The sequence below is a fragment of the Manacus candei genome, unplaced genomic scaffold (assembly GCF_025592945.1).
Source record: "Manacus candei isolate 608988 ecotype Guabito, Panama unplaced genomic scaffold, ASM2559294v1 h1tg000015l, whole genome shotgun sequence".
Lineage (NCBI taxonomy): Eukaryota > Metazoa > Chordata > Aves > Passeriformes > Pipridae > Manacus > Manacus candei.
In genome coordinates, this window is record NW_026138063.1 from 6,705,613 (window position 1) to 6,719,079 (window position 13,467).

A 13,467-nucleotide genomic window follows, 5' to 3' on the forward strand; every position below is an offset into this window, starting at 1 on the left:
CGTGGCCCACCCACTTGATTTGTCTGCCATTGTACTACAGAAAGTCGGGAATATTTGGATTATTTATCTCTTATGACTTTCACAGAAATGCAGTAATACTGTGAGTTATAAAATCAGAACAAATCTACCTTTGTTCACATTTTCATTACGAATATGGGCGTCAGTAACCAAAGACTGCCTGTTAGATTTTAAAATGGTGTGAACAAGCACCACAAGCACTGGATCTTTTAACTTACTTTAATAAATAACACTTTTTTCATCTTTTCAGATGACAATCCTGAATGACCAAAATCAAGACTTACCAGAATGAAAAGGAAACTGCTGCTTGGCTTCGCCAGTGTGGGCATCCCAAATAATTGTGGTCTGTATTAAACAGATAAATAAACAATAAACAAACTTGTACAAATTGGTAATTTCCCAACAATTACCACCATTCACAAGTACCAGAGTACCTATGCTGCTCCCCACCACCCAAACCTGATCCTGATTATACATTTCCAGTGTTTTAACCACTACTAAAGGAAATGGTAGTAGACGTACAGACAGCTGTAGAAAACCTTAATATGTTGTAATATTAGAAAGGTGTTTAATCACAACATTTTGAGGTCTGGAGGGCAGAAGGGAGTTGTGGGCTTTTTTTATTTTTAATAAACAAAAATTAAATAGATTTACCTCCTTAGTCCTATTTATATTCTTGTAATACATTCCATACATCTACTTTTATTTCAAATACTTGAATATTCAGATTGTAATATCAACTACTCACTTGTCCCTAAGGAGATCTTATCAACAACTGGTCACATTCTGAAAGATTTAAGGGTGCAATTTTGTTCTGAGCTATTCTCTGCCAATATTTTGGTTAAAGAAATCTTACAGGACAAAATTTGTGTCTTATGACCACTATATTATTTGCCAATATCCCTGATCTACCTCAACGATCAGTGAAAATTTTGAGACACATTCAATGGAAGCATGAACTGATTGCATAAATAATTTATGAAAAAGAAGCATTAAGGTTGGAACAATCTTTCTGCTAATGCTGAATATTTTTCGAAGCATAAACTCAGTTGCTTTGTCTAGGAGGTTTTATTGACTGAAACAAGGCTTCTATTTTCCTCCAGAATATTTTTCTGCAAATTAAAGCTGTACCTCTACAAAGATTTAAAAACTGGCATAACCATCACAGCTGCCAAAAGAGGAAACACATCCTTTCCATGCTTTGAAACATTCCATTTTCCTTCCTTTGTGCCAGCACAAGCATTTATAAAGCTGGGCACTAAAGCAAACCAGGTTAAATGTGTGCAGGAAAAAAATAACAAATAAAGGAGAGAATTTACAGCTTTACAGTGACACTGCCAGTTTTAAGTGGTTGTACTGAGCTTGCAGTTTGCTACTCTCGCTAAGAGAAAGCCTGTGCTGACTTCTGCACCTTGAATCAGCTACTCAACTCTTCTTACACTTTTGAACACTCTATTTGATTCTTTGAATTCATCTTAAGACTATTCTTCATCACTATGTGTCCTTCCTAATATTCGTAGAATCTCTCACACTAACAACAGCTCTGAATTTAAAGACCTTGTGAGTCTAAGTTTGTTTAGAGATGTGAAATAAAACACAGTTAAACAATGAGCTCCATGGCATTACACTACTGGCACTTCCCCAGTTACATATATTGACTTCCCTTATATTCCAGCTCTAAACTTTTCAACCATTCTCAGGCTTGACTGATATCCAACTCAGTGATTTTTTTTCCCCTGAGGCTTTGCATAAAGTGCTTCACTAAATTTTAGATGATTTGGTTTTAAAAGGTTTAATGTTTCTGCCTTCAACACACGTACTTTCCAACTTAGGCTAAACTAATTGCAAAGAGATCCATGGACACTGAAATCTAAGAAATTAAAATATCTCAATAAACTACCATGAAACCCAAAGAAACACAGCTAGAATAACAAGTTCTTTCTAAGTACATATTTACATCCATGCCTTCAGTTCAATTTACTTACTTTTCATAGCTTTGTTATTTTGCTTACAATTAGATTATAATGGTGAAGGAAAGAATTTTAATTTTACCAAAGATTATCTCACCTTGTCCACTCCTGCACTTAAAATGAAGTTTCCTTTCTTGTTCCATTTTAACGCAAATATAGGACCTTTATGTTGCCCTAAGGTGCTGGCAAGATTACCTGAAAATTTATATTGATATGAATACATTAAAAAAATAAAAAACTATGCTGTGAGCCACAATACAGGAAAATATATTGGAAATTAAAAGTATTTTACTTACCATCTTTAGTCCATATCCTGGCAAAGCCATCGTAAGACCCAGTTGCTAGAAGTGTACCTTCACTCTGTCAGCAGAAAGGTCATTTATTTTTTTTACTGTATAACTCAAAGCCTAAAGAGCACAAATTTCAGGTAGAATACATCTGCATAAGATTTGTGGTATTTATTCCACTGACTACAACTTATTAAAAAGAAGTTCCATAAGTGCAAATAGAAGAAATTACAACGCCACTCAAAACAGCAATATTTCAGGCGCCACCAGAGGATGCACCGTTGCTGTCACTTAAAATTTGACTACGCAAAACTTTAAGTATAATTTTCCCTGGATGTTTTGAGCACTGCCTTTTGCACTTACGTTCCAGTCCAGTGATGTCACATCTTTGTTGCTGGGTACATCCTGCCCTCCTTCCCGGATGCAGTGCCGAAGTACCAGCTGCGTCGAGCCACTCGTGCTGTTCTCACTGAGGTTCCATATCCGTGCTGTCGAATCTCCAGATCTACAAAACATTATTGGATAGTATCATATATAATTATATCACATTATTATTGTTATTATTTAAAATAAAAAAATACAGTTGGAAGTACTCTTTTCTAGACAGCAAACTTGGCACAGAGGGCGTTGGGGTAGGTGTTATTTTAACTCGTTGCCATCAGCACTCAGCGGTGAGCCGGATATTCCACACATTCCTGCAAAGTGCACATACCCCGAGGCCAAAAGGTCACTAACGGGATTCCAGGCACAGATGAATACTTCAGATTCATGGCCACGCAGCACCACTGCCTTGTTGGGAGGGATTTCAACATCTCCGTCTACTTCCATCATGTCTGTGTGATTATCTGCATTGTGGGAAACAGTAGAGAGAGGTGGATTTTAATATTTTGGGACAATACTACTGTACGGGTCAGATTCTTCTGGGATAAGGACAACAATCCACAATTTATGTGATGTAAAAATCCGACAAAGCTGTCACGTTCCCTTATTTTTCCAGTTCCAATTTATGAAGTGCTATAAACAGACAGGGAGTTTCAAAAATGTGGGAAAGCTCTTTGCCCTTCTAAACCTTCACATCCACATGGATTTAATTTTGAGGCTTCAAAACTGAGGTTGAAAGTTATTTTTTTGCTATGTTAAAAAACAAATGCTGTTACAAGTATTCAGTTTCTCAGGCCCAGTGCTGCAGTTAAAATATGTTACTAGTCTAACTTGTGCTTTCAAATATGCTTCTTACACATTCATTTTCAGAAATCTCTCTTTTCAACAACTGCAATCAAACAGGTTTTAAATCTACATCTCAGACACTTCATTTACAAAATGGCTTTAATTAATATAATCACATTTGGTGATACAGTAAACTGATAACAGAACCTCTCAGCAATTACCATGGAATTGTGGCAACACAGAACTTCCTACGTGGAACTGAGGTTATATCCATATTGTTCTGTAAAACACACTGGGGGTAATTCAATAGTTCTCTTGGCATCTACCATCAATCATTTTCTATTATTAAAAATAAATTCACGCTGGGTGTAAATGCAGAATATGAGAAATGCTGCACAGTTCACCTGTTCCGTACTTATTCACCGCAGTTAAACAAATCATTCCACATCTATTGCTTAATTTAGCATTAAGGGTTTCTGTCACTGTTTGTACGTGTGAGAAAACAGAAAAGGCTGTTAGAACATGCATACTTTTCAGAAAGACACCATATAAAGCATTGCTTCAGTCAGAGAATCGATGCCAGTATGAAGTGCTGTACCAGCCAGCAGGGGCTGCTGGTAGATCACAGTTAACAGTGCTGTGATCGAGGGTTACCCTTTCTCTATCCAGTTAACAGTTAATGAGTAGATAGATGTCCTTTTGAGATTTTTAAATGCGAGCATCAAAGTAGAGATCTTATTTGTTTCAGCCAAAATTATATTTCCAGCTTTTTATCATATATACTAAAAAAAAAACTCTTAGTAAAATCCAGAACTTGTATGTGGTCTGATACTAATATTCTCTCAAAAATGTCATTTCTTCAGGTGTTTTTACAGCAAGAGCTGTAACTCCCACTCTTAAATGTGAAATTCAGACTTCCAGAACAATATTTTCAGAATGATTTTTTAACGCCTGACCCAAACTTTTCCATACTGAGCCTGACTGTAAGGTATGTATGTTCCTTTGATCAGGGACGACAAAGAGAACTCATTTATTTCACCAATCACAGCTAGAATGGAATTGATGAATAAACCAACCTTGAAAGCAGTTGCATTGAATAATTCTGAATAGCAAATCATGAAAACTGATACTGACAAAAGAGACAAGTGACACACGACTTGTCCCAGCAACCATGACCTCAGGTAGGCCTGTCCTAGGGGGAGCCAGGTAGAGCTCCCAATCCATGGATAACAGAACCTATTGGAAGGAGTTTGTGGAGCTTCAATGCTCAGTTTTAACTGGCTGTGGATTGGCAGAGTCCTCTTTCCCTGTACAGGGGCCAAACCTGAGGAGGTGCAACGTTTTAAGAGTTGTCTCTGATTATTTTCTGCAAGAGCTTTCAGAGGGTCCTGTGAAAAACCTCCAGATGATGGGAAAGGAGCAGTAATAGAAGTGAGATTGGGTCTAGGGAACATGCTGAATTACTGAATTCAGAAGTTTGCATCTCCTGCAATTCCAAATATCAAACTGGGGACAGTCAAAGGTGAGACACCATCTGAAGGTATTCTCTGCAAGCTGAGAGGTTACCTCTTCACTTTTACATCACTGTCTACTGGCTCATATTTTGAGAAACAACAAGAAAATGCTATCACAGCTTAAGGTCATTTCTGTCTCAACTTACTTGCTATAGTATGTGCTCCATTCTCTTCCCCATTTGCAGTATTCTCTCCATTTTTTGCTGATCCCTGTTGGTTGGTGGCAGCTGCAGCTGCAGCAGCTGCTGCCTGTTGTTGTGCAAGTTTATCTCTGTAGGCCTGTTGTCTTGTCTGTACCACATCAGGCATCACTGCGTCTATCAGTGAGAGAGACTCTATCGGCCTACCATCAAACAAGGTACCATCCTAAATTATAGCAGAGGGAGAAAACAAACAAAAAAAAAAAGACAACACCAAGTACAAATTAACATTATGGGCAAAAATTCCAAGAAAAACTAAAGCAAATGTTCTGATTTAATACGATACATATAACAAATGGTGCTGGAAGTGGTATCTCATCATTGTCGTGGTCAGGATTGGAATTTTGATCTAAAGCTAAGTGGCCACTATAAATATGCAAAAAAAGCCACTGCAGCCTCTGGGAGAGCCTGTGGAATCAAAAGTTATTTGCTTTGAGTTTGCTAATTCGTCTGCTAAAGCAAAAAATTCTGTAAGCCATCTATGAATATGATTTCAAACATGAGTGGCTGCAGCAAAATCTAATGGTTTGTTTGAAGAGCGAGCTGCAAACATTGCAACTCGGGTCACTGACTTGTGAAGTTATTCTATCTTATTAGACTAATACTTTCCATAAACATATTATCTGGAGAGTTGACTAGTTTTCTTCCTTTTTTTAAACAGTGCTGGCATGCTTTCAAACAGCAAGGAAGAATTTTATCCTGAAATGGACAAGACCCAGTTAAAAATACACTTATACATATGCTAGGTCTTTGTAAGGATCTATTTTTAGGAGCTAGAAGGATTCCTTGCAATAAATACAGGGTCTCTTTCTTCTATTCCTATCACTTGCTTTATTTTTCTGAAGCTTCCTAAGGGAAAGGATTTGCTTGGAACTATGAAAACTACATATAAACAGCAGGCATAAGGGAGACTGGAAAGGGAGTAGAATTAGTAGAGGAAAAAAATAGTTTCCTTCTGTGATCTAACTGACACATAGAAAGGCTGCTAACCTTCCAGGCATAAATGAGAATGGAAATTGAGGGTGAGTGTCTGCAGCATCAGGCAGGAAGATATATAGCTTTCTGTACTGCTGGAATAACCATTTAAACATCAAATTTAATAGATCCTGCTCAAGATGAATTAGCCAGCAGAGGCAAAAGGCAAAGTGGCATTTACCTTCATCCTTCCTGCCACAAATTCAAACCCTCTCTCTACTTGGAAACCTTGCCTTTGGGCTCTCATTACTTCATTATAACGACACATCACCCAAATGAGAGCTGCATAGTGCTCTCCCACCTCCCTACTGCCAGCCTAGGAAAATAAAAAATTAAGAGATTACTTGTCTCAATTATTATCTTATCTCACTTGTCTGGATGTACTACAACATTATATTAGGGTAAAAACTCTACAGACAACGGACCTTTAAGCAATGAGCCAGAACACCATGCCTGGTGTTGTGTGGCTGCACTGGGCAGAACCCCTACCCAGTTATGTCACTCCATTCTGGTTCCACCACTGGAGTCATGGTGAACACCAGCAGTAAGGAATCTGAAGTAAAAGTAAATAAATAGGATACAAGAAAGTTAAGAAAAAATACTAACATTCAAACTTACTGCAAGCAAGGACACAATGCACCAGCAGGCAAAGCCTCCTTACCTCATTAATACTGACTTCTGCCTCTACATATTGTAGACCTTTCTGGATGATGGAAATCAAAGCAGCTGGTGGCACCAGAGCACCATTTATATTAGACTGGCTGATATGGCTCTCTATACCAAAGGTAAATGCTGAATGGGAAAACCCTAAAGACAAGGTAAAAACATCAGAATTGATTTACAGACAGACAACGCTATTTGCTGTACCATGGCAGGATCTTCTGTTTACAAACCTGAGCAACTTATACAGAGTTACAGCATGTTCATGAGCTACAAAAAACCCTCAGCAAAACACCTCATTTCCCTCATATGTCTCTAATTTAAACACACAAAAAGATAAAAGTAACGTTTAAATATGAACACAACTACGGTACCATTGGCAGAATATCTGTGCATGAGTCAATAAAAAACCATAAAATATACAGTTCACAACAGCATTTAAACATATTTATATATTCATAAACTACACGTGTGTATTGCATAATATACAGTATTTAATAAAAAAAATATATATATATATATCTCCCCAACATACCAAGACTCACTTGCTATTTTTACTCAGTGATTTGATACCCATGAAAGCGAAATGGATCTGTACATAGAACAGAATTCAGCTCACGGTACAGTGCTGTCATAATTGTGTATGCTTTGGCACCTAGAGCTACATCAGCACTGTGCACTGATTAAGAAGTAGCAAACATGTTATGGTGCAGCACTGGCAGCTGCTTGCTACTTATTTGATCACCCTGAAAAACTGAATTTAACCTAGAGAAAAATAGTTGTTTCAGCAAATTAACTTTTCTGTCATGGATTTTTTCTTAAACCACTTTATTTTTTTTTTTTCCTTTTACCCTGTCAGGTAAGTAAGAAGCTGCCTGAAAACTTTCAAATGAAGATGAAGCAATTTTGTAAGTTTGGCTTCTGTGACAAAAGCAATCTGCAACTGGAATGAGAACGTGTAATAGTTTTCAGTAAATTCAGACGGAACGGTGAGTTTCTGCTTTCTTTTGACAGGCAGATACTGAAAAACTCTGCCATCCACCACTGCTTCTGGTGCTTCTCTGTCTCAAATTGGGAAGTCCATGAGAAGTGAACCTATGTTGCATGAGCCAAATGCATTTTCAAGAAGCCTGAAGCCACCCATCAGCAATCACTAAACAAAACTAAGAATCAGTAAATGTTGAAACAGCGAGGTAAAATATATATTATGTAGTTTTAAATATACATATATATATACACACACATTAAAGTTGATCTCTTACACCCTTATCTTAAGACTGGAGTTTATTCTTGCTTTAATATGCAGACTTCTTTTATGAATTGCTGAGATCATATTCCCTCCTGGCAGCTGACAATCATCCCTTGTTCATTTACTAGGGCATGCCCTGACTTCCAGTCAAATCTACCCGTTCTAAATGTAGGCTGCATTAAGCAGTCAATGTCACAGCTGTGAGTAAAGATGATGTTGTCTCTTACACAGCTTCAAGAATAACCACCACCACAAAACTCCCTGCAGCCATATGGCCGCATCTAGAAACCCAAACATGCAACACAAACTGCTGATCCGACTGGGTTTGGGAGGCTTTAAAAATAAGGGAACACTGCTGTGTTCTTGCTTGTGTTTTACAGACACAGTCAGTTTGGATGAATATGATATCAAAAAGGTTTCTTTTTAAGTCTGACAATATTCAACTGCCTTTTACTCCCAAGAAGCAGGAGGTTTTGGCTAGCCTGATGCCAAAGGACAAGATCCTCCAAGAAAGCGTCCTGCAGGGAGGGAGGCTTTTGGGAACCCAAGACTGTAAAAAAATCTGTTCATCTCCATTTAGATTCAAGTGATACAAGCCATACAGTCACAGTTGCCACTTCTTCCTTCGAAGCACAGCAACATCTGCCCTCCCACAGTCACATTCAGGCAAGGAATTCAGCGACACAAGACCAGCTTGCAGGAGCACCATTACTCCAAGAACATGGGAAAAACCAGTATTTTGCTAATCATCCTATTTTCTTCTTCAAGTAGCTCCGAAGAAAATGGTGTAAAGTGCCACGGTCACCCTGCAGAGAAGTGATCTCCAGGAAAATGCATTTCTAGCAATCGAGTGAGTCCTTGGCTGGTTGACTGCCATCTGAAGACTCCAAATGACTAAATCTGATTAAGTTACAGAAGGTAACTTGGCAGGGATTCGTTCTCTTGTTGAGAAGAAATACCAAGAAACAGTTCAGACAGAAGCACATGCCTACTGGCAAAATAATTAAATGAGCCTGCGTTTGCTAAAGCCGGTTGCCGATGAAGACCAAATAAATTATGCATTGTTTAATAAACAGAATTGTAAAAACTCACCTGACTCTTGCAAGTATCTATATACCAGGAAGTTAACCTCATCACTGCTTATACTCATCTTTATTCCCAATTAAACCATGAGGTCACAACAAAGGACACAACCCTGCAAATAAAAAGAAAAGTAGGTCAATTAAATATTTTTAGTACCTAATAGGTATTTCCCAACAAAAGCTATATTTATAAACTAAGTACTTCCCTGGCAGCATAGACAATAGTTTTATTTTATGATGCAAATAAGTCTACTGGAGTCATTAAAAAGGCATTTGTCTCACCACAACATAAAGGTCAGTAAATTAAATATGGAGGGGCCAGATTTTCAAACAATACAAATTGGTACGGACTGGGGAACTATGCTGTTTAATACCAGTATTAAAAAGGTCTCATTTCAAAGGTTTTAAAAAATAATCAAGTGAGTTTCATCTATTCAACATTATTGCTATGGAACACTTTTAAAACGTGGATTTTTCTCTTCCTGGCTAACAAAGACCAAGAACTTGGTTTCACTTTGTATCCAAGCAAGTTCCCACTTTTACTTTCTAATCCACTCTTATTTTCAGGTATTCCTTCTCTAGTAAAAAGGTGCAATATGGGCTACAACATGGTATCTGTTCAAAGAAAGCCCAGTTATTTCCACTAAAAATTAGAAAACATCTCAGCCATAAACCTCAGCTTTGCAAAAGCAATTCTTGACATTAGAGACAAGCTTTAAACAGATCTTTTGTAGCAACATTTCTCTAGGTTTTCATTCAATACTTTAAAAATATTGATGGACATACATATATACTATTTTCCCCCGACTTTATAAATGGTAAACATTTAGCAAGACAAATAATGTATCTGACTATGTATACTTTTGATGAAAACCTCTGAAAACCTGAAGCAACGAAGAGTCTTTAAAACAAGAAGAGACAGAATACAGTATTTTTTTTCTAACTCCTAGTCTCATTTTTAAGAACATTCTCATGACTTCTGAATGTTTGAAAACCCTGACCTTTCCAAGTAAACAAGTAAAAACATCAGCTTCCAGAACACATTATGAAATAATGTCCATCTCCTGCTCCTACTATCCATCCAGTACTTTTCATCAGCAAACCTTCTTAGGTTTTTTACCCAGCCACTCACCACCATAATTGCTCCAGTACAATAACTTCTAGTGGGTGCAACAGGACCGGTAAAGGAAGGAGCATTGATACCAACCCTACCCCACCTCTGCACAGCCACCAGCCATGACTGGGGTACAAGACACACCTGCCAAATTCCAATATAATTTGAGGGCTTATTTACTGAGCAGTATGTGAAATGAATGGCATTTTTAGCCATTTCGTGTATTAGCAACCAATTTCACCATGTGCAGGACCAAACACCAATTTATTGAGCTATGTTTTGTTGCCATACGTAGCACAAATTATCTTTTTTTAAGATTGTTTGTTACAGAGAAATTATGTAGGAAGAGGAACAATATTTTCCTTCAGAGAAAAAAGGTAATTAACTTTTAAGAGACTCATAAAGAAACCTTTTTACATTACACACACACATGCACAAATGGCAGTATTTGTTTCATGGATCTGTCATTGATTTTTAAGACCTTGCTGCATCACCAAAAAAGATAGATCAAAAGGCAGGAATCAGATGAAAGCACTGTTTGCCACACAGAGAAGTCCTGAATTATTAATAAATAGAGGGCTCCCCACTCAAAGCAGAACCGTGGAAATCCCACATAAATTCACCTGAAGACAAAAAAAAAAAACCCCTAACGTTTTTCTTGTCTGTCAAAAGTGTTCTTCACCCTGCCCAAATCAAACGAGCCTCATTTTTTCAGGGCTGGTTCCAAGTGTTTTCCACAAGACTCTCTGGCAAGGCAGGAGCTGGCACCCGGCTATCAGGAGGTGGCAGTGCAGCACTGGCTGCGGGACCCTGACAACCAGAAAAAACACAGGAATGCCTTCAATAAATACACTGCCTGCCTGATGAGGACGTGAAACTGAAAAGGGTGCAGAAGGTTCCAGTGTTTTACCAAGATACAGCTTTTAATCCATTTTTTCTGTGCCTATTTACACTTTCTGAAAGCTCGCTGCTGTGTCTCCCCCAGCCCAGGCCCAGGGACAAGTGTCCACAGACAAGGGATGCAAGGAACTGTGAGAAGAACGAGGAACACCAAATCCATCTTCCTTCCCCTCCCAAGGCAAAATGTCCCATTAGAGAGGAAATACAGCAGAAGTACAGATATGAGATGATACAATAATTATTTCCCTTTGACAAGTTCTGAATTGATACAGGGATGGATTGTGGTTGACAGGCTTATGCTGCCAACCCTCAAACTGCTGTTGTTTCCACCCCAAGGAGTTGTGCTTCTTCCTCTCCTTCTCACTCACAGCTTCCTGGGAAGCACCCAGTGGGAATGACCCGAGACAGCAGCAGTGAGGGGATGATGGTGAGAAGGAGCAGAGGTGGGATGGAGAGGGGACACACCGGTCATGCTGGTCTCAGTGCTCATCACACACGGCCACCCCCTCACTTCAAGAAGTTACAACTTGCTAAGGGTGTCTGCCGAAGAAAAACAGTAATGGCAAAGAAAATAAACCTGCTAACCTACGAACCACGTGAACTCTGTTTTCCCTGGTGCCCCAACATGGCCACAAGGCTTGTCTGGGAGGTGACAGAGGAGATTTCTTAGAAGTGGCGTCACGTAAATGGAAACACTAATAGAGGAAGAAAGGCTGAAAACAAGAAAATTACAGGAGAAAAAAATAAATTTATCTCTGCATCCACCCACGCCTGTACACATGTACCACAGATACTAATAAATCCAACTCATTAATGCTGGCTTATTTCCTACAAATCCACTATTTCCACGTGCAATCAACTACTTATTTTGGGTACTTAATAAATATTAATATTGCTCTTTATTTTAGATACAGGAATTAAGTCACCAAAAAGACACAGAAAAATGACACAAAAATAAGTAGAAGTTACATATAACTCCAACCAGTCATATTTTTTGCCTAATTTGCAAAGGGACGATTAAAAATATCTTAAAATATTTGCAGCTGTATGTCCCAAATCCACTCCGAAAATGTAACAAGATCCTTGAGGCCCTTTTTTTCCAGCCCTTAAAAAAATTCCAAGTCTTCCTCAAAACATCCTGTGGAATTACATGGCTAAGCATGATGCACCCACACTGCTGTTTCAGATCCAAGTCTGCTTTTAAAGGGAATCTCTCCCACTTGCCTCTGCTTTTGTTTTGCACCTTGGAGCAGGCGCAGCGCATGGGAATGAGACTCCTTACTGGTAAAATTAGGATTAAATAAATAAAATACCCCATAACATGTAAAAAAACGGGGCTTATAAACCATGCCCAAATTTCTCATGGGCTTCCAGTCCCTGAGACCACACCAAGGTTGATATTCACTACTCAAAATCAAGTCCTCTTCAGCACACGCCTTCTCAGGTTCACAACCCACACATCCCTGCAATGCTCAGCAGTGACACAGTGCCAAGGAGACTGGATTTCAGTGTGACTTGTCACCCTGTTCTCCCTCGATCATCTGAAAACACCAAGCCAAAGACACTGGTTTTCTGTAGGATCCCCTTCCCGGAGGATGTGCTGCCTGTGGTTGATAACACTGCTGTTTAACTAGAATCTGCATAGTATCCAGATATCCCAGGTAACTTTTAATGTTGCTACACAAAGCCCCTAAACTCTCAAATTTATCAGGCATTACATGTATCAGTCTATACAGATGCTGGCCTTAAGATTTACTTAAAACCACACGTCAGGAACAGATCAGACACATGCCTGCACTTTACACAAACTGACCCGCTCGTTCCACGTCAGGAATCACTTCAAAACTCTTTTGGAAGCTACTTTTTTAAAAAGGAAATGAGGTTTCTTTTCCCAGAGACAGCACATCAGCTCTGACTTTGCTCCCTAACAGCAAAACTGTGCCTGTGTTTCAGTACCTGCCTACCCCACATCAGACAGGGCAGGTCTCAGCCCAGCACCTCCGTCCCTTGAGAACAATTCACACACTTCACACTTCGGGTAAAATTTACAAGTAAAATCTGCTAATAAGGAGATCAAATTCTACTCTCACCAACACCAGATCTGCAGGCTAATGGGAGCCCAACAGTGAAAATCTGATTGTATTTCTGACAAATCATTATTCCACTCTGCATGTTTATTATAGCTTTGTACTCCTCTTCCAGGTTCATGCCAAATGCTGGAGAACAGATGCTGCCCGATATGGCTCCTGGCCTAATAGGGTTTTTTTGTTGTTCTGGGGTTTCTTTTCAGACAAACCTGAACTGGCAGAGAAAGTTTATAAATGAGATTAG

The 13,467-nt window shown here is 38.8% G+C and overlaps 1 protein-coding gene across 5 annotated transcripts in view; it reads right to left on the reverse strand.

The window, feature by feature from the left end:
• The window catches only part of TBL1XR1 (TBL1X/Y related 1), a 110,576-nt gene that overhangs the window by 12,711 nt on the left and 84,398 nt on the right, over positions 1 to 13,467 (reverse strand). For all 5 annotated transcript variants that reach the window (XM_051782286.1, XM_051782285.1, XM_051782283.1 and 2 more), the window contains 8 exons: positions 9,133 to 9,235; positions 6,793 to 6,938; positions 5,103 to 5,322; positions 2,988 to 3,120; positions 2,639 to 2,780; positions 2,285 to 2,348; positions 2,086 to 2,183; positions 303 to 363 (listed from right to left, as the gene is read on the reverse strand). In XM_051782286.1, the coding sequence (XP_051638246.1) occupies positions 303 to 363; positions 2,086 to 2,183; positions 2,285 to 2,348; positions 2,639 to 2,780; positions 2,988 to 3,120; positions 5,103 to 5,322; positions 6,793 to 6,938; positions 9,133 to 9,190 (922 nt within the window). In that variant the 5' untranslated portion in view covers positions 9,191 to 9,235. The remainder of the gene's footprint in view (positions 1 to 302; positions 364 to 2,085; positions 2,184 to 2,284; positions 2,349 to 2,638; positions 2,781 to 2,987; positions 3,121 to 5,102; positions 5,323 to 6,792; positions 6,939 to 9,132; positions 9,236 to 13,467) is intronic.